At 48.6% G+C, this 19635-nt stretch overlaps 1 protein-coding gene across 2 annotated transcripts; it reads left to right on the top strand.

Moving 5' to 3' along the window:
* Positions 1-5037: 5037 nt before the first annotated feature.
* On the top strand, positions 5038-8439 carry LOC311225667 (Na(+)/H(+) exchange regulatory cofactor NHE-RF3-like). 2 transcript variants are annotated; one of them, XM_084311058.1, is made up of 4 exons: positions 5038-5140; positions 5881-6254; positions 6448-6666; positions 8258-8439. In XM_084311058.1, the coding sequence occupies exons 2-4, from the start codon at positions 6168-6170 to the stop codon at positions 8294-8296; spliced, it is 345 nt and encodes a 114-aa protein (XP_084167184.1). In that variant the 5' UTR covers positions 5038-5140; positions 5881-6167; the 3' UTR covers positions 8297-8439. The 2 variants fall into 2 exon arrangements, 1 of the variants encoding a protein (XP_084167184.1); XR_014619525.1 differs by lacking the exon at positions 5038-5140 and having other exon boundaries at positions 5892-6226.
* Positions 8440-19635: the final 11196 nt, after the last annotated feature.

Raw genomic sequence — 19635 nt, 5'->3', positions numbered from 1 at the left:
TCGTCACCAGCTCCTCGCCCGAAGAGCACCTGGAGCACCTACGATGCCTCTTTACGAGGCTGGGCCAAAATGGCCTAATCATCAACCCGGCTAAGTGTCAGTTCGGGTTGACCTCCATACGGTTCCTCGGACACCTCATCGACAGGAGGGGGGCCGCCCCCCTCCCGTCGAAAGTGGAGGCCGTTTCCGCTTTCCCACGACCCCCGACGGCCCGGGCGCTCAGGGAATTTCTCGGGATGGTGACGTTTTATCACCGGTTCATCCCCCGGGCGGCCCACACCATGCGGCCGCTTTACGAGGCGCTGAAGGACAAGTCCCCCAACCAGCCGGTCGGCTGGACGGCCGAGAGGACGACAGCCTTCGCGGCCACCAAGGCGGCCCTGGCGGGTGCGGCCATGTTGGCTCACCCGTCACCGGGGGCCCCGGTCGCCATTACCACCGACGCGTCAGACTACGCGGTGGGCGCAGTGCATGAACAATACGTTGACGGCGCCTGGCAACCGCTGGCGTTTTTCAGCCGTCAACTGACCCCCAGGGAGCGCAAGTACAGCGCATTTGACAGAGAGCTCCTAGGTCTCTGGTTGGCGGTGCGCCATTTTCGTTTCATGCTGGAGGGCCGGGAGTTTACGGCCTTCGTCGACCACAAACCACTCACGTTCTCCATGTCCAAGGTGGCTGAACCGTGGTCCGCGCGACAACAGCGCCAACTCTCGTACATTTCCGAGTACACGACAGACATACGGCATATCGCCGGGAAAGCCAACGTGGTCGCAGACTGCCTATCCAGGGTCGTCATCGGAGCTGTGCAACTGGGCCTCGACTACGTCGCCATGGGCTCGGAACAGGCCTCCGACCACGACATCCAGGCCCTCAGGACAGCGGATACCAGTCTGCGCCTCAGAGACGTCGCGATTGGCGGCTCGGGCGCGTCCCTGCTCTGTGACCTCTCCACCGGGCAACCCCGGCCGCTGGTCCCTATAGGCTGGCGCAGGCGGGCTTTCGAGGCTGTGCACGACCTGTCTCACCCCGGTAGGAAGCCTTCGAGCAGGTTGGTGTCACAGAAGTTTGTGTGGCGAGGGCTCAAGAAAGACGTGATGGCCTGGGTCGACGCGTGTGTGTCCTGCCAACGGGCTAAAGTGCACCGACATACCAAGGCCCCGCTTGTGACATTCGTGGTTCCCGAGAGGAGATTCGACCACGTCAATGTTGACCTCGTGGGCCCGCTTCCTTCCTCTCACGGGTTTACCTACCTGTTCACTATGGTGGACAGGACCACCCGATGGCCGGAAGCCGTTCCCCTCGCCTCGACGTCTTCTTCCGACGTGGCCCGCGCCTTTATCAGCACGTGGATCGCACGTTTCGGGACCCCGTCTGACCTCTCCTCCGACCGGGGCTCGCAGTTCACCTCAGAGCTCTGGAACGCGGTCGCCAGCGGCCTGGGGGTTAAGCTGCACCGTACAACCGCGTACCACCCGCAGGCCAACGGGCTATGCGAACGCTTCCACCGGTCCATGAAGGCGGCGCTGCGCGCAGGCCTGACGGACGGCAACTGGGTGGATAAGCTGCCGTCGGTCATGCTCGGACTTAGGAGCGCCCCCAAGGAAGACCTGCAGGCCTCGTCCGCGGAACTGTTATACGGCCAGACATTGCGCGTCCCGGGGGATTTCATTCCGGACGCGACAACCCCTTGGTCCGCGGCCGGCCAGCGTTCCACCCTGCGAGAAGCGGCTCAGACCTTCGCCCCGATTCCCACGTCGCAGCATGGTACCCCCGTTTCCCGGGTGCCGCGCAGCCTGCACACGGCGGAGTATGTTTTTGTTCGCCACGATGCGCACCGTGGGCCCCTACGCCCCCCTTACGATGGCCCGTTTAGGGTCCTGCGACACGGTAACAAGGACCTCATGGTCGACATGGGCGGTAGGACGGAGACCGTGTCAATAGACAGGATCAAGCCCGCTCACGTAGACGTTTCACAGCCTTTGGAGTTGGCCCTTCCCCCCCGCAGGGGTCGTCCGCCGTTGCCCCGGGTGCCACCGCCCACAGAGCCACCGGCGGCCTCACCGATGCCAGCGCCCCCGGGTGTCGGTGAGGGTACGGGCGCTTGCGACGCTTTCCCCTCTCCGCCCCCGGTTTTCCGCGCTCGCCGAGGCCGTTTCGTGCCCCCGGGTGTCGTGGACGGCGCGGGCGCTTATGCCACTCCGCCCTCCCCGCCCCCGGCTTTCCGCACACGCAGAGGCCGGGCAATTGTTCCCCCACGCCGGGGGGATTTTGACTATGGGTGAATTCTGGGGGGGCTTGTGTAGTGACTGTACATAATTCACAAGGAACTCGTTGGGAATGGTAGTTCCCCCCGGACGATTTATAGGGTGACACTTCCTGCCACCGGCATTCTTATTTACTGTCGACACGACTACGTCGATTTGTTGTTACGCTGATGAATAAAGGAATTAGGTTTAACTTCGAGACACCGCCTCCGACTCCTTCTTCTCAGCGCTACAGTATATACATTTGACGTAGAAACTGTACATTGGAGGAGGTTGGGTGGGGGGGGTTGGGTACACTGGGATATTGACAACCATACTGGGTAATCTACATCGGAGACGGTTTCTGTGTATTGTCGCAGTGAAAGGGTTAACCGTTTTGTAGTACGGCAGTGAAATGGTTAAATCACATTTCCATTGTCTCTGTGATGTTTTGATCAGAACGTTTCAGACACTGATAGCAGTAGGCCTAAAAAAGGTTTATTTTATTTTAATTAGTTTAAAAAATGTTTTTATATGAAATGGAATGCATTGTAGTTTTTAGCTGTTTTTTTAAGGTTTAGAGAACAAGACAACCCACGTGACAACTTGTTTTATTAATGAAAATGTAATCGTAACTGGCATGTATCAAAATATAATTTTTTATATTGGTCAGAGCTTTCACAAAATAGCTTGCCACTTAAGTTTTTCCCCAAAAATTACTTACATCAAAATGGTAAACAGTAATATCAAACAGTCTTGCAATATTTTCCAGAAAGTACAAATTTGCCTCCGATATGAAAAGCACCGGTGTCCATTCTATGACTTAAGTCCAACCAAAGACACAACTCAAAGTTGTACAGATTCAAAGTGACACCCAAAAAAATTACTTAATATGGAATGTTTTATGGTATGAATCGCTGTCCAATTGACCAAATCATTCTTAAAGATCACACAGAGGGCAAACAGTTGGACAATTAAATGAGAAGACAATTCACCAAATAAAAAGACTGGTTTGGTCACTTACATTTTGTGCATAGCTGTAAGGCAACAATTGCCATCTTTAACCTTTTTTTTAATGTTTATTCTTGAACAATACTGTGGCCTTCTTAATGGGAATCTGCACCACTGTAAAAATATATATCTTGGGTCCTAGTTAATTTCACAGATGTGGATGTTCCATGAGGGACATTTAGTCAAACGCATGCGCAGATCATGTAGAACGTAGGCTTGCTTACCCGGTATGTATGTCATGTATGTCATATGTCCTGATGAATTGAAAATGGGGGACCCTGATGTAAACAAGACGAAAGTCTTTCTCTGGTCTGCATCCCCTTAACAATCATGTTAAACCCAGATTTGGCTCAAATAAGGGACTAAACACGTTTCGCAATTATGCCACATCAATGTGGAACGCCCTACCCAAATCTGTAAAGGAATGTGGATCACTACCCACTTTCAAAACCTCTCTCAAGGGACACCTACGGGAGACTGCAATTCAACACTGGCCCCTGTAAATATCCTAACCCAACCCCCTCCAATGTACAGTCATTTACCTAGTATGGTTTTGTCAATAGTCCAATGTACAATTTTGTTTGTTTGTACAGTGTCTTTACTTGATAGAGTAAACTTAACTTGGAATGGTGGAATGAACTACCCACCCCAGTTAGGACAGCCGAATTCCGTCTAATCTTTCGCCGTCGACTAAAGACTCACTACTTCAACCATTTATCTAAATAAAAAAAATCTAACCCTAACTAACCTTACTGTCATGCACTTGTCCTAATAAACTAACCTACACTGTAGCACTCAACACTTTACTCTATTATTACTAGATCTGGTATGTCATAAATGTCTAGATGTACACTTTATGAACATTGTTACTGAGACTAAAGTTAAGTTTACTCTATTATTACTAGATCTGGTATGTCTAGATGTAACATTACTGTCTATGTACACATGTCTAGATGTACACTTTATGAACATTGTTACTGAGACGAAAGTTAAGTTCACTCTATTATTACTACTTCAACCATTATCTAAATAAAAAAAATCTAACCCTAACTAACCTTACTGTCATGCACTTGTCCTAATAAACTAACCTACACTGTAGCACTCAACACTTTATGAACATTGTTACTGAGACGAAAGTTAAGTTTACTCTATTATTACTAGATCTGGTATGTCTAGATGTAACACTGTATGGGTACAAGTTTACTCTATTATTACATGTCTAGATGTAACATTACTGTCTATGTATAATGGGGGATATGTAAAATATGTATGTAAATATGTAAAATGGGGGACCCTTTTTTTTGGAAACAAGACAAACGTCTTTCTCAGGTCTGCATCCCCTTAACAATTGTATGTATTGAGCCGTACTGTATTGTACCCATTCTGCAATCTGTTAAATAAAGTTTTCATTCATTCACCTATGTAAACGAGACGAACCCCGCCCTCCCGCCCCCCCCCCCCCCCATCCGCAACTACTCACGCAGACCGCCTGTACGTTAATGCCAAGCAAGCATAAAGCTACACGCGTCCAGACCACTTATACTTGGAATGAGATGCTTCCACCTGCAGAACCACGTCTCCAGCAGGCTGAGGACAGCCGCAGGCTGAGGATACCGCAGGCTGAGGACGCTCGCTTCCATTGGCTGATTTGGGTCACGTGACCGTCCCACCCAATGGCTGAATTGGAGTGTTGCACTGCGGGCATTGGCTGATTTGGGTCACGTGATTTGGAGCGGCGGAAAGGAACCAAAAAATAATAATAATAAACACTGAACAGACGTAGACAAAATGGGGGCTTGTCCTTTGTGTAGTTATGCATATCGGGACCCGATCACGTTGAAGTGCAAGCATCGTTTCTGCAAGTTTCTGGAGTGACTTCGCGACCGGTCCGTTTTATTGTCCCGAGTGGCGGTGCAACACCTCGTACAAGATTGATTGATTGATTGATTGATTGATTGATTGATTGATTGATTGATTGATTGATTGATTGAAAAGTTTATTAACAGATTGCAGAATGGGTACAGTACAGTACAGCTCAATACATACAATTGTTAAGAGGATGCAGACCTGAGAAAGACTGATTAATGAATTGAAAATGGGGGAGCCTGTAAACAAGACGAAAGTATTTCTCTGGGCTGCATCCCCTTAACAATTGTGTATTGAGCTGTACTGTACTGTACCCATTGATTGATTGATTGAAAAGTTTATTAACAGATTGCAGAATGGGTACAGTACAGTACAGCTCAACAATACACAGACCAGAGAAAGACTTTCGTCTTGTTTACATCAGGGTCCCCCATTTTCAATTCATCATAACATATATGACATACACGACATACAGATAGACAGTACTGCTACATCTATACATTTATGACATACCAGATTTGCAAATACAGTACTGTTTGTGCTACAAAAAGTGTCCAGAAAAAGAGTGTATATACATACATACTTCCTTAACTGTCTCAGGTGGTAGAGGCGCTGCTTCACCTTCTTTACGACTGAGTCTAATAATAATAATAATAATTTAGGACCTGCTCAGAGGTCATCAATCGGCACACATGCGATGCATGCATGCAATTCGTATCTGCGATTAACCCATCCCATCGTCCTTCCCCCCCAAGGGCAGACGGGCGTCAACGTGAGCCGCGCCAGGGGACCAATCCAAGTGCTCCTGTCCGTCTTCGTCAAGGACGCCACAGCGTTAGCGATCTGTTGTTGTGCATGTTTTTCCATTGGGTTTATCTTATCGGGGGGGAAACCCTTGCGAGCACATGCAAACATGCAAACTCCACACCGAAAGGCCCGGGAGATACCCCACCTGGGTAACTGGCATCATGGAAACCTGGTCCCCAAGCGGGAATCGAACCCTGGACCTTCTTGCTGTGAGGCGACAGTGTTAACCACTACACCACCATGCCGCTATCGTCTATGTGTGTTGTCCATGTCAGGTCCTCTGAGATGTGGACCCCCAGGTACTTGAAGCTGCTCACCCTGTCCACGGTAGCCCCGTTTATAACATTACATCTCTAATATATTGTATAACATTACATCTCTAACATACTGTAGTATTATAACATTACATGTCTAATATATTACTGTATACTGTATAACATTACATCTCTACCTACTGTAGTAGTTTAAGTAACAGGACATGTCTAACTCATCTCTGATCGCCTGTCTTCCTCTTGTATAGCTGGGCATATCTCCACTGTTGTTCCATGAGGTCTACCTGCCAAAGAAGGACGACGGGGTAAAGACCGTGTCCCGCCGCCTGGACGACCAGAACGGACACGGAGGCAGAGAGGACGTCTCCCTCCCCTGTCCCCGACTCTGTGTCCTGGACCGAGAGGAGACCGGGTTCGGGTTCCACCTGGGCTGTGTTCAGGATGAGCCCGGGACATTCATTAGCCAGGTACTCCATACTATAGGGATGCACCGATCCGACTCTTTCAGTCCCGATACTGATACCGATATACCTGGGCTTTGGGTATCGGCCGATACCGAGTACCGATCCGATACCCATTGTTCAATTAATAAACTGTATGCCTCACTGTGTGGAAGAGACTGGGATCATTCTTTTGTGCAAGGCAACATCAGGCTTGACATAGATATAAATGTACTGAATTGTTATTTATTATTAAATTAAATATAAACATATAAAAAACAATAAAAATATATATATTTAAAGTGTCTCCGATACCCGATCTAGCTATTTTCGGGGCCGATATCCGATATCAATATCGGATCGGTGCATCCCTACTCCATACTGTTATACTGGATCTATAATGGATGCCTTTTATATAGTGATGCACCGATGTGAAAATTGTGGCTGATACCGATAACCGATATTAATATTGCTGTTCTGGCCGATACCGATATTTACCGATGTCGATATCTCTGTATAGAAAACACTTTTTTATGATAATCAAATAAAGAGCTATTTTCCAAAACGCATAATTTTTTTACTTTTGTAACTTATTTTCAGAAATGACTGATATTTTGAAACTATTTAAGGCCAAAACATGTAAGAAGTGTGTCGACGATATATCGGCCGATATATCGTGCATCACTACTTTTATACCAAGAATGATCTAACGTCATAATGAATATATACATTAAATCGTAAATGGTGCATTTATATAGCAGCTTTTATCCAAAGCGCTTTACAATTTGTGTTCCTCCACATTCACACACCGACGGCAGAGGCGACCACGCAAGGTGCCAACCTGCTCATCGGGAGCAGTTAGGGGTTAAGCGTCTTGCTCTTGTTTTTTTATTTTAAACAATATTTGTATTGGGTTTTACAGTACACAAGTCAGGTTTTCATTGCCATCAATTATTTGACTTGACAAAGGCCACAGGCCGAAACGTTGTGTTATAGTATATTAAACTTGGGAACACGGCAGACGGTGTGCTGACTTTTTTTCCCACAACTTTACATATCTATTTGAGTCGAGCACCCGTGACTATACTTGGGATGTGTGTGAGTCTTTTCTACTACGTTTACTACTATGCACTCAACACTGCAGCACCCAAGTTTCAGCACTGTTTGATGAACATTGTTACTCAGCTGTAAGAGTTGTACCCTTCCTTCCTGCTGACTTGGATAAAAACATTCAGCTAAATGACTAAATGTCAATGAGCGGTGTATATATTTTCTGTTAGGATCTCTGTTTAAAGTACTGTATATTTGCATATCTTGTGTGTCAAATGTAACAGTACTATATACCTGTATGTCATGTATGTCATGATATATATCTCCTGTATATCTGTATGTCGTGTATGTCATAAATGTCACTATGAATTGAAAATGGGGGACCCTGATGTAAACAAGGCGAAAGTCTTTCTCTGGTCTGCATCCCCTTAACAATTGTGTGTATTGAGCCGTACTGTATTGTACCCATTCTGCAACCTGTTAATAACATTTTCAATCAATCAATCAATCAATCAATCAATCAATCAATCAATCAGCTCTGAGTGCAGCTCTGTGTTCCGTCCACCAGGTGGTGCCAGCGGGCTCGGGCCAGACGTGGTGGAGGTGAACGGACGCAACGTGGAGAGGGAGTTCTTCGAGGAGGTGGTGGCGATCATAGATATCTATAGAACATCTATGGTGGCGATGATGAAGAGGAGCGTGTCGCCCCTCAGACTCCTGGTGGTGGAGGGGGGCGGCTACGACGCGCTGACGAAGAGCGGGCTTCCGGTCACCGCACGTCTCGTCCTCTACAGGGGGGGAGGGGGGTGGATACTGGGGGGGAGGGGGGTGTACGCATTAAACCCATGTCGATTCGCCATATGATTGGTTTATTAAACTGTTCTTAGGCTTTTATGTAGCCTATTAGTAAGATTAAGAATACATCATGTGTTGTGTTTATTTTGACCTTTCCGTTTATAAAATAAAAGTTTTGCCATACGCCCCGTTTTTGTATTCATCAATGTATGTATCAATATCTGGAATTACTCCTATTTCCTATTAGTTGGCTATTTATATATTATATGGTTATTGTAAGGAAGTTATTGTATCTTATTTCTCAGGCTACACACATTGATATGAGCTATAACCAAACCTTTATGCAAGCCTAGCTTAATACAGGAAGTATCAGTAGGCCTACCGACCATAAAGCAATAGTCTCAATGGGTTTCAGAATAACCAGGGAGTGATACTGGAGTCCCTAAACAGTTGGTTGTTGATATAATAGTCTATCCACCGACACGTTTGTTTAGGCTTCGATGTTCTTTCATGATAGGATATAATAGCTTACGTCTTCCATTGATCTCGGGAGGAAATTGGTCGTTCATGCCAAAGGTGGTGTTCTTTAACTCCCTGCCCCTACCCTTGACAAGCTCCTTCTGCTGGTGATGCTCAAAACGAGCCACTATTGCCCGTGGTCTGTCCCCTGAGGGTTTTCCCATTCTGTGTACTCTAGAGAATGTGATGTTCTGAACAGTGTCCCTAGGCAGTCTTAGCTGGTCTGACATAAACTCCCTTATGACTGTTTCACAGTCTTTGCTCTCCTTCTCTGCTATCCCTGTAAAAACCAGATTGTCTTGCATAGACCTACACTGTACATCCAGAAGAGATTCCTTCAACTTCCTGTTGTCTATCTCAATTATGTCTACTTTGTTTCCCATGTATTCCACCTTTCCTTTCAGCTCAGCATTATCCTTGACCAGCTCATCAATTTGTCTGAGTGAACTCCAAGCTTTCTTTGAGGCTCTTAATTTCCTGCATCATCAAGTCCAACATATCCAGTTTATCAAGTCTCTTATTGATGGCCTGTAATGTTAGATTCATGTCAACCTCTCTTATTGTCAGCGCTTCCTCCAATGAAGCTTCCTCTGCATCTTCAATGTCAGAACGTGATCTTTTACTCAGTTTGGGCTTAATACAGTCTGTAATATTCTGTGACTTTATATATAATACAATATATACATACATGAACAACACATTTAACACTGTACATAACAGAATATTTTAAATAAAGTGCATGATGAGTGGTAACAGTGATTATCAAGTCCAGGTAAGTGCATGGTGCACGTGAGGGGACAGTCAATGAGCGTTTAACAGACTGCTTGGGGGAAAAAGCTGTTCTTAAATCTTGAACTCTTGGCATGTATGGACCGGTATCTCCTCCCTGGGGGAAGGAGCTGAAAGAGGTGATGTGCTGGGTGAGACTGGTCCTTGATTTCAAGTCAAGTCAAGAGTTTTAATTGTCACGGCATACATGTATACAATGAAATGCGGGGTGATGATACACTTGGAGCGGTGGAGGCAGCAGGAGGTGAAGACGGAGGTGATGTTTGGTAGAGGAGTATAATACTGCTGTATGCCTATAATACTTATGTAAATAAGTAAGGCAATTGAAATATATCTGCAGTACAGCTCAATACACACAATTGTTAAGGGGATGCAGACCAGAGAAAGACTTCCATTTTCAATTCATCATAAATGTACAGTTCCCTCCCCCTTGTATATATTTACTGTATGTCACAAATGTAACAGTACTGCATGGTCTGCATCCCCTTAACAATAGTGTGTATTGAGCTGTACTGCATTCTGCAATCTGTTAATAAAGTTTTCAATCAATCATTCCGGGCCTGTGACGTCACTGTACCCATTCTGCAATCTGTTAATAAAGTTTTCAATCAATCAATTAATCAATCAATCAATCAATCCGGGCCTGTGACGTCACTGTACCCATTCTGCAATCTGTTAATAAAGTTTTCAATCAATCAATCAATCAATCAAACAATCAATCAATCGGTCACTGTACCCATTCTACAATCTGTTAATAAAGTTTTCAATCAATCAATCAGGGCCTGTGGCGGTCACATGTACCCATTCTGCAATCTGTTAATAAAGTTTTCAATCAATCAATCAATCAATCCCGCAGTGCAACGTGACCCAAATCAGCCAATGCCCGCAGTGCAACACTCCAATTCAGCCATTGGGTGGGACGGTCACGTGACCCAAATCAGCCAATGGAAGCGAGCGTCCTCAGCCTGCGGTATCCTCAGCCTGCGGCTGTCCTCAGCCTGCTGGAGACGTGGTTCTGCAGGTGGATAGTATTGCTTGGAATTCCTATGGACAGACAACTACACATGTAGTAGTATCATGTATATGGCTTTTGGTCAGGTGCATATGAATATATATATACACATCCTCAAAAGACGCATAGACCCAGCACTTAGAAGTGGATTCACCTCTTGGTATAGCGGTCTGTGTTGCTGCCTGCGGTGTGGGAGACCGGGGTTCGACTCCCACTCGGGGCATCGAAGTTTGAGGTGACGTTGTCACAACCGTTACTGTAACTGAGGGGTACAATTCCCTGACTGTATTGTTAAGTATGGTATTAAACCACTACCTCTTGTACTTTAACTTCTGGCCATCCAGTACATGATATAAATATAAAACACTTTCCCACCTGATGAAACGAAGTCCACACAAATGTACAAATCGAATATTTAATATAGCAAAAGGTATATACAACGTTCACTTGTTTACACTTATGATTTGAAATGCACTTGTATGGCAAATGAGTATTCGTAGGTAAATCAACATTGAATGTCCAATCTCTGGTTACGCAGGGAGTAAGTATACAACCCGGTTCTTTAGGAAACTATAGCGATGGTACTTAAATGATTATAGCTGGATACACTAAGGGGGGGGGGGGGTCCCGCTGGTTGTAAGACAGTAGGAGGGGGGGGTTAGAGAAGCCGCTGGCGGTATCCCATCTGGCCGACGATTTCTTGGGAGAATTCAAAGTCTTGAACACGGTGCCCACAGAACCTCGGTCCGCAGATGAATACAGCTGGACCCTCTGGTGGACGGTAGCTGCCGGTCCACAACGGAGAGACGTGAGGCGACCTCACTGGTGTAGAGCACCGTCTCACCTGGAGTCCTCTCCGGGGGGTAGTTCCAACACTCCGCAGTGTTGGCCGTTATCCATGGAATAATCAAAGCACCCAAAGCATAATCCAAGCCGTGGAAGGCTCGCCGTCGTCCGGGTAGAGTAATCCAATATACAGGTCCAGTCGCCCTGGCCCGGAGCTCCTCGGATGCAAGCACCACTAGTGGTCTGCCCAGCCTGGTTAAGACTCCAGATAACGTCAGGAACGATGGGGGTACTGATAACTTTATAACTCTAACCGAACGATGCACCATACATAAATAGACTATTATTAGCTTAATAGAATACGTCCAACTCGGCGGTATAGTGCCAAACTATGACTATTCAACTATTAATCCACACGATATCTCAATGCCTATTCTGAGGCCAAGTAGGCCTTACTGCACCACACGTGCGTCGTGGGTGAGGCTTCGCGTCTGTTACTCGGTTGGAGGGTAAAGAACTGATGGACTAAAAGAAAGTTCTACTTTACTTGCGCCATATATATATGCGCTGTGAACAAATAGTACCATTCGTATTTCGCCAGACGTATTCCTACGCGGAACCGGGCTTGCCACGACATGTTGGGCGGCACGATTGAACTTGAACCTAGGGGGTATGGCTGCTGGCGCCAGGTTCTCGTCCATTGGTAGAATGAAACTATTATGGGCTGTTTAGTAGACTAAAGGGATATTCAGTGCATATTGTACAAGGAATATACAGGGGATATCAAACGATATACAAATACTATTAAAATATATATATATAAATAAATATATATATTCGGTTTAATCTGATCCTTCACAACAGCCGCGCCCTAATTAGTCCCACCTAATTAGCTAAGCAGAGACAGATTAACCGCACTGTCTACCACTCAAGGTCCGCTGTAAGGGTCAGTCAACTCACAAAGTCATGGGGTCATGGTCATCATCGATAGTGTCTGGGAGTCGGGGCAGTTCTATTAGCCTCGCCACGGGTCGTGTGTAAGTGCGCCCTTGGACGAGTACTTCAACTGCTCGGACCTTGCCATCGGCACCGGTGATCACTTTGCTTACGCGGCCAGCCGGCCACATAGCTCTGGGTAGTGACTGGTCGATAATCATGACGACTGTTCCTTCTGTCAAATTGTCTCTCTCTTTTTCCCACTTCTGGCGGGTCTGTAGAGACGGTAGGTAGTGGAGTAGGAAGCTGCTCCAAAACTTGTCAGCTAGTACTTGACTGTACCTCCACATTCTTCGGCCGTTCGCTTCTTCAGGCCTGTACATTGTCTGGGGTAGCGCGGGGTCCAGCCGCCCCATTAAGAGTGTGTTGGGGGTGACTGGGTCGACATCTGCTACATCACTGGAGACGTAACCGAGGGGTTTTGAGTTCAATACTCCCTCGATCTCCGTGAGGACTGTCATTAGGACTTCCTCCACCACAGTCTGGGCCCCAAGCACGGCGTACAGGGCTGTCTTTATAGAACGTACTTCTCGTTCCCAGGTTCCACCGAAGTGGGGTGCGTTCGGGGGATTAAACTGGAAGTCAATCTGGGATGGAGCGAGGTGGGTCTTAAGTTCTGGGCCCATAGCTTGGAAGCTCTCTCTCAGCTCTCTTTCTCCGCCTTTGAAGTTTGTCCCGTGATCAGACAACAATGTAGACGGTTTTCCTTTCCGTGATGTGAATCTTCGGAAGGCCATAAGGAATGAGTCTGTGCTCATGGTCGGAAGGAGCTCGATATGTATCGCTCTGGTGGTCATGCATTTGAATACAATACCCCACCGCTTCTCGGTTCCTCTTCCTCTCTTTATATACAACGGGCCAAAGCAGTCCATGCCTGTGGAGTGGAATGGCTTGTCGCCGAGTCGGAGGCGACAGGGGGGTAAGTCAGCCATCCGTGGTATGCTGGGCTGCGCGCGCCACTTACGGCAGTCTAGACAGGTTCGCTGGAAGCGCCGCACTGCTTCTCTCCCTTGCAGTATCCAATAACGACGTCTGATCTCCGCGAAGACTCTCTCTGCTCCTGCGTGGTGTACATCCTCGTCGTATTTCTTTATGATCAGCTCTGTGACCTTGTGTCGGCTGTTCAAGACTATCGGGTACTTAATGTCATCCGGTAGATCGGGGGCTCTCCGCAGGCGACCACCCACTCTGATGAGATTATGGGCGTCACTCTCGGGTGCCAGGTGGAGCAGTCTGCTGTCTGATGGGACGGGCTTTCCTCCCTGTAGACAGTCTAGCTCATCGGGGAACGAGTCTCTCTGGGCTCGTTGTAGTAGAAGAAGTTCTGCTTCTTCGTAGTCAGCTGCTGACATGTCAGTGGTGGACTGAATCTCTGGGTGGTGCCACAGGAATGTCCTCTGCTGCGCACTCTCTAGGGTAATGCAGTCATCTATGTTGGGGTCTGTGGAGGCGACTGTGCTCAGTCCACAGAACATAGGTTTCTTGTTCTCAGCCTCCTCGTTACTTGCTTCCCGTGGGGTGGGCGTAGGCCACTCTGCCTCCGGGAGCTTGAGGAATTCTGGTCCGTCACTGTAGATGTTGCGACGGGTGAGGTCATCCAGAGACATTCCCCGGGTGATGACGTCAGCTGGGTTGTGTTTGGTGTCCACATACCGCCAGCTCGCTGCTTCTGTTAGCTCTTGAATCTCGGTGACTCTGACTCCCACGAAGACTTTGTATCTGCATGAATCAGACTTGATCCATGTAAGTACTGTCGTGGAATCTGACCACAAGATTGTTCTGTGCACCGGAATGGTGAGTTCACGTTGGATTAACGTGGCTAGATGCGCTCCTGCTAGGGCTGCGCAGAGCTCTAGACGTGGGATAGATTGTTGCTTACGTGGGGCTATTCTTGAGCGGGCCAGGATGAAAGCAGTGTGTATCTTTCCTCCCTTCTCTTGGGCACGCAAGTAGGCCACCGATCCATAGGCTACTTCGGAGGCGTCGCTGAAGACGTGTAGATCAATCTTGCATGTCTCTGGCCTCACTGTGGATGGGAAGTAGCTGCGGCGTATATTGACGCCTGGGAGTGAGCGGAGTTCCGTCTCCCACTCTCTCCATGTTGAGGCAAGGTGTGCGGGTATTGGGTCGTCCCAGCCCTGGTCCTTGTCCCATAGTGCTCGTACAATCATCTTTGCCCTGGTGGTGTAAGGTAGAATACATCCCAACGGGTCATATTGTCTGGCGAGTGTTCTGTACACACTCCGTCTGGTGGTCGGTGTAGCCGTCGACCTTCCCTGCTCTGGAGCCAAGGGTTTGTGTCTATAGTGGAGCGAGTCTGTTTTGAAGCGCCAGACTAGTCCTAGTGTCATTTCTTGGGCTTCTCCTGGGATGGTCGCCATCCAGGTCTCGCTGCTGGCAGCCTTGTCCGCGGGGGAGAGGCTGCGCAATACGTGCGGGTCACTGCTGGCCCACTGCCTGAGATCAAAGCCGCCTTTGATCAGGGAGGCGCGTAGCTTGATTAGGAGAGCCTCGGCTTCTTGTTGAGTCGAAACGCTTTGTAAACAGTTGTCCACGTAGAAACTGTTCTTCACACTGTGTCGGACCTCCTCATCCGCTGTTGGGTCCTCTGCGACCTCTGGGTTGAGGTTGCGCAATACAATGTCAATTTTCTTCTCGACATGCTGCAGGAGTGTGGTGTCTTCTTCTGTCGTTCTGGAGTGGAGGCAGCTAGTGGCTGCTGTTCGGTTGAGAGATTTAGCGAGGGGGCCTTGTAGGGTCCACCCTAGGCGGGTCTCGACTGCTGCAGGACAGCCTCGGGGTCCTGTATGGACCCGGTCAATCGGGACTATGAGTTCTGCATGGTCGGAGCCTATCAGCAGGGTCGGGGTAGCGCCGTCTATGAGCGGGATAGGTAGTTGTCGCAGGTGCACATATTTATCCATCAATTTGGCGATAGGGTAGGTGTACTGCGATAGTCCTATTTCTTGGCTGGTGAAAGCATTTGTAATCTTATACCGTCGCTCTGGCTGCCCGTTTGCTGCGATAGTGAAGGAGACATTCTCGCCCTTTATCGTCTTTAAATCTCTTCTTATTGTCCGAATCGTCATTTCGTTCTTGCTCCCCCGCAGTCCCAGCTGGGCCGCAGCGGACGCGAGCAGAAGGGTCTTCTCTGACCCGTCATCAAGGACGGCGTAAGTGTCCATGACTTTATCTTGGTAGCTCAATGTCACACAGACTACCTTTAAGAGCACTTGGGCGCCGCTGCTGCTGGCGGGGTCAATGTACATGACACTTGCCTTGGTGCCGCTCGATGGTGCAGGTGGAGGCCGTCTTCTGTTACTGTCGTGTAGTATATCTAGATGGGCTCCGTCGCACCGACTGCACCTTTTCTTTAGGCGGCATTCGGCTGCCATGTGTGGTCGCGCACATCGGTAACAGCGCCTGTTGGACTTTATCCATTGACTCACTTCTTCTGCATTCATCTTTGTGAATAGGTCACATTGTGACAGCCAGTGTTCTTTCTCACAGTAGGGACACACTATCTTCCACTTCTCTTTTCTCGAGGGGGTACTGTGGCTCTTACTGCTCGGTACTGACTCTGATTGGTGCATGACAGTCACCGATCTTCTTCCATCATTTATTCTCCTGGGTCCCTCTCTGGAGCTTGGCGTGCTCCGCCCGAACGTATCCAGTCGTAAGCTGCTGACTTCTCTCGCCAGGAAGTCGGCTAGATCAAGGAGAGATGGTTCGGGGCCGTTGGGATCCCGGTAGTCTCTCTGCCGCCTAAAACGCTCTTGTCTTGCGGGTGGCAGCTTCTCCAAAATCCTCTCGACGTTAGAGTTGGCGTATAGCTCATGCATGCCCTTTTCCCGTTGCGCTCCCAGCATCCCTACCAGGGACTGCACTTTGATTGACAGGTCGTCTAATGAGCGATTGTCTGTTGCTGGGGGTAGGCGATCAATATGCCTTATCTCTTGGATTACGTAATCCCATATACGTCCATATCTCTGGTCCAGCGCTGCCAGGGCCGCTGTGTATGGGGTCGTAGAGGTAGCATAGGCTAGCGCTATATTGTGCGCTCGCGGTACTTTCAGGTGCTTCAGTAATATTGCATACTTGTGGCGTTCATCAGCGACATCCACCATCATTGTCTCTAAGCACATCCGGAGCTCCGTGTACTGTGCTCGACTCTCATAGGCGAAGTCTGGAAATGACGGCGTGGCAATGTATGACGCCGTGGATGGCTGATACATCGGCGAGCGTTGGGGGAGAGACCTCCTAGGCGAGTCCCCGCTTGCGCCTCGCTGTGGGCTGGTACTGACAGGGTACCATGGCCCGCTGGTCCAGGTGCTATTCCTCGGGGCTGGTCGTGCGTCGTGCTCACCCGTGAATAGAGTCGGGGGTCTGTAGCGCAGCGCCGCGGGGGTATAGCCTGGGCTGTACTGGACCTCCTGGTCCGGTGGAGTACTGTGCTGTCGTCGGGCTTGGTTCTCCTCCTCTCCCTCTTCTTCCTCTATCAGATCTTCCAGATCCTGTAATCGTTTATTTAGCTTCTCCGCAGTGTATGCCGCTCCTTCCTTGTAGCTGGGTCTCGCTTGGACCGGTCTGGGAAGGGGGTCTGCGGGGGGTATAGGCTCGGTCTGTTGGTCAAGTTCAGGGTCGCTTGCTCGGTTAGGAGACGCTGCTCTTGACTGTTGTCTCGACGAGTTCCTTGAACCCCTGGCGGAGGGAGAGGGTGTTGCCTTGCGGATCAGCTGCTCCATTAGCTGCGCTTGTAGCTTGTCGCGCTCGGCTTGTAGTCTGTCGCGCTCGGCTTCGCGCTGGATGAGAGCGAGTTCGCGCTCTGCGTCTCTTTGGGCACCGGCAGCGGCACGCTGGGTGTCTGCTCGGTCTCTTGCCATATTCTCTTCCGTCTGAAGGCGTCTCATCTCCAGGCGTATGCGCTCTTCTTCGCTCCGTTGTTGCGCTTGGAGTTGTTCGCGCTCGCTAAGCGTCTGTGCTTGGAGACGATCGCGTTCAGTAGAGGCTGTCAGGCTGACGAGGAACGCCTGTTGTAGCATCCTCTCCGCTTCGCTGGGAGAAGGCGGTTGTGGAGGTGAGCCGCTCCTGGGTGAGCCGCTCCTGGTTGTACTCGTTGGGGAGTCCTGGAGCTCTATTTCCTCGGCGCTCTCCTCCTCTTCTTCCGTGCAGAGTTCTCTCTCTGTAGGGTTGTCTTCCTCCCGGGGCTGGTCGGGGACTACTTCTTCGGTAGTGGCGGGGGGGTAAAGGCATGTCAGCTCCCTCCTGCTCCCCACCGTGAGCTTGGTCAGTTACATTAGAACCTACTAGGGCCTCTGTGGTCGGGGAAACCTGGTCGTTAAGGTCAGACATAATTTTACTTTCTACTTTTACCGCGTTTACCGTTTGTCGAAGGCTAGGTAGTTGACTGACAGTGTAATCCTCTAAGTACTGAGGTGGCTGTCGTCTGCGCCGCGGGGCGTTCTAGGTTAGGAGGACCGTTTCGTGGAGTGTTCATCATAGGCCATTTTGATATTAATAACACTATATTAATATTACACTAGTTACCATCCGGCTCGAAGGACCAATTGTAACTGAGGGGTACAATTCCCTGACTGTATTGTTAAGTATGGTATTAAACCACTACCTCTTGTACTTTAACTTCTGGCCATCCAGTACATGATATAAATATGATGAACACTTTCCCACCTGATGAAACGAAGTCCACACAAATGTACAAATCGAATATTTAATATAGCAAAAGGTATATACAACGTTCACTTGTTTACACTTATGATTTGAAATGCACTTGTATGGCAAATGAGTATTCGTAGGTAAATCAACATTGAATGTCCAATCTCTGGTTACGCAGGGAGTAAGTATACAACCCGGTTCTTTAGGAAACTATAGCGATGGTACTTAAATGATTATAGCTGGATACACTAAGGGGGGGGGGGGGGGGTCCCGCTGGTTGTAAGACAGTAGGAGGGGGGGGTTAGAGAAGCCGCTGGCGGTATCCCATCTGGCCGACGATTTCTTGGGAGAATTCAAAGTCTTGAACACGGTGCCCACAGAACCTCGGTCCGCAGATGAATACAGCTGGACCCTCTGGTGGACGGTAGCTGCCGGTCCACAACGGAGAGACGTGAGGCGACCTCACTGGTGTAGAGCGCCGTCTCACCTGGAGTCCTCTCCGGGGGGTAGTTCCAACACTCCGCAGTGTTGGCCGTTATCCATGGAATAATCAAAGCACCCAAAGCATAATCCAAGCCGTGGAAGGCTCGCCGTCGTCCGGGTAGAGTAATCCAATATACAGGTCCAGTCGCCCTGGCCCGGAGCTCCTCGGATGCAAGCACCACTAGTGGTCTGCCCAGCCTGGTTAAGACTCCAGATAACGTCAGGAACGATGGGGGTACTGATAACTTTATAACTCTAACCGAACGATGCACCATACATAAATAGACTATTATTAGCTTAATAGAATACGTCCAACTCGACGGTATAGTGCCAAACTATGACTATTCAACTATTAATCCACACGATATCTCAATGCCTATTCTGAGGCCAAGTAGGCCTTACTGCACCACACGTGCGTCGTGGGTGAGGCTTCGCGTCTGTTACTCGGTTGGAGGGTAAAGAACTGATGGACTAAAGAAAGTTCTACTTTACTTGCGCCATATATATATGCGCTGTGAACAAATAGTACCATTCGTATTTCGCCAGACGTATTCCTACGCGGAACCGGGCTTGCCACGACATGTTGGGCGGCACGATTGAACTTGAACCTAGGGGGTATGGCTGCTGGCGCCAGGTTCTCGTCCAATGGTAGAATGAAACTATTATGGGCTGTTTAGTAGACTAAAGGGATATTCAGTGCATATTGTACAAGGAATATACAGGGGATATCAAACGATATACAAATACTATTAAAATATATATATATAAATAAATATATATATTCGGTTTAATCTGATCCTTCACAACAGTTACAATGGTGCCGTGACCCGGATGCCTTGGGTGGAGTGGAGTGAGTTTGAGAGGGTGAGTGTAACGGATGGTATCGTGAAGCG

The sequence above is a fragment of the Notolepis coatsorum genome, assembly GCF_963971535.1.
Source record: "Notolepis coatsorum genome assembly, chromosome: 3".
In the NCBI taxonomy this organism is placed as follows: domain Eukaryota; kingdom Metazoa; phylum Chordata; class Actinopteri; order Aulopiformes; family Paralepididae; genus Notolepis; species Notolepis coatsorum.
The sequence above is the reverse complement of the archived record's forward strand: the minus strand, read 5'-3'. Positions and strand labels throughout refer to the sequence as shown.